The 807-nt window shown below is 33.7% G+C and overlaps 1 protein-coding gene across 1 annotated transcript; it reads right to left on the bottom strand.

The window, feature by feature from the left end:
* Nucleotides 1-124: 124 nt before the first annotated feature.
* On the bottom strand, nucleotides 125-803 carry LOC107578595 (cytochrome P450 2J2-like; the record flags this gene model as incomplete). Its single annotated transcript, XM_016264540.1, has 3 exons — nucleotides 125-274; nucleotides 372-534; nucleotides 675-803. Coding segments are annotated over 3 exons (442 nt in total), but the record flags the coding sequence as incomplete, so codon positions are not given.
* Between the last annotated feature and the right edge of the window lie 4 nt (nucleotides 804-807).

Below are 807 nucleotides of genomic sequence, written 5' to 3'. Positions count from 1 at the left end.
AAAAGGTCCTGTTTGAAAAAAAAAACATGTATACATACTGTATATTAATTTTTCTCTCCAAATCATTTTTTATTCTATTAATAAAATTCATGAAAATGGAACTCTCCAGACATTTAGACCATACCCTTTTCTGCCCTAAAAGCATTACAAAGGTGGACACATTCTTGTTGAATTCTGAGCTCAAGGTTTTTCTTCCCCTCTCCAAAGGTCCGCAAATGGGAGACAGCAAACTTCCTATGCATCCGCCACAGGTATCCATTACTCAGTATCGTACCTTCATAATATAAATGAATGAAAGAATTTCAATACTATTTGAGCGAATAATGAACCTTAATTTTAAGCTTAAATGTCATTATGGTCTGTGTACTTACCAATTCCCTTAAAAACTTTGTGAAACAGAGGGACATTTGGACGGTCAACAAAACTGTCAATCTGAGTAATGAGGGCCTCCTTTACCAATTTATATCCAGAAACAATTATCATTTTCTCACTGCCCAATCTTAAGCTGAATATGGTCCCGTAGACTTCAGCCAACTGAAATTAAAAATATATTTATATTAACAGGTATTCGTTAATATAATATAATATAATATCAACTTGATAACATCCACCAAAAAATCTGTCTAAAAAGAACATAAATTGGCATGCAAATAAATTATGCAATTTGCTCCTACCTTATTCACGTTCCTAAAATCTATCTCAGTGAAGATATTTCCCAGGAATGGTAGAGGCCAGGGTCCCGGGGGGAAACTGGAAGGATTTCTATATTTGATCATATCTACAAAAAGCAGTAAAACAAAGCATAAA

This window comes from Sinocyclocheilus grahami, unplaced genomic scaffold, assembly GCF_001515645.1.
Source record: "Sinocyclocheilus grahami isolate Dianchi unplaced genomic scaffold, SAMN03320097.WGS_v1.1 scaffold11056.1, whole genome shotgun sequence".
In the NCBI taxonomy this organism is placed as follows: Eukaryota; Metazoa; Chordata; class Actinopteri; order Cypriniformes; family Cyprinidae; genus Sinocyclocheilus; species Sinocyclocheilus grahami.
This window is presented reverse-complemented; position numbering and strand designations above follow the sequence as displayed.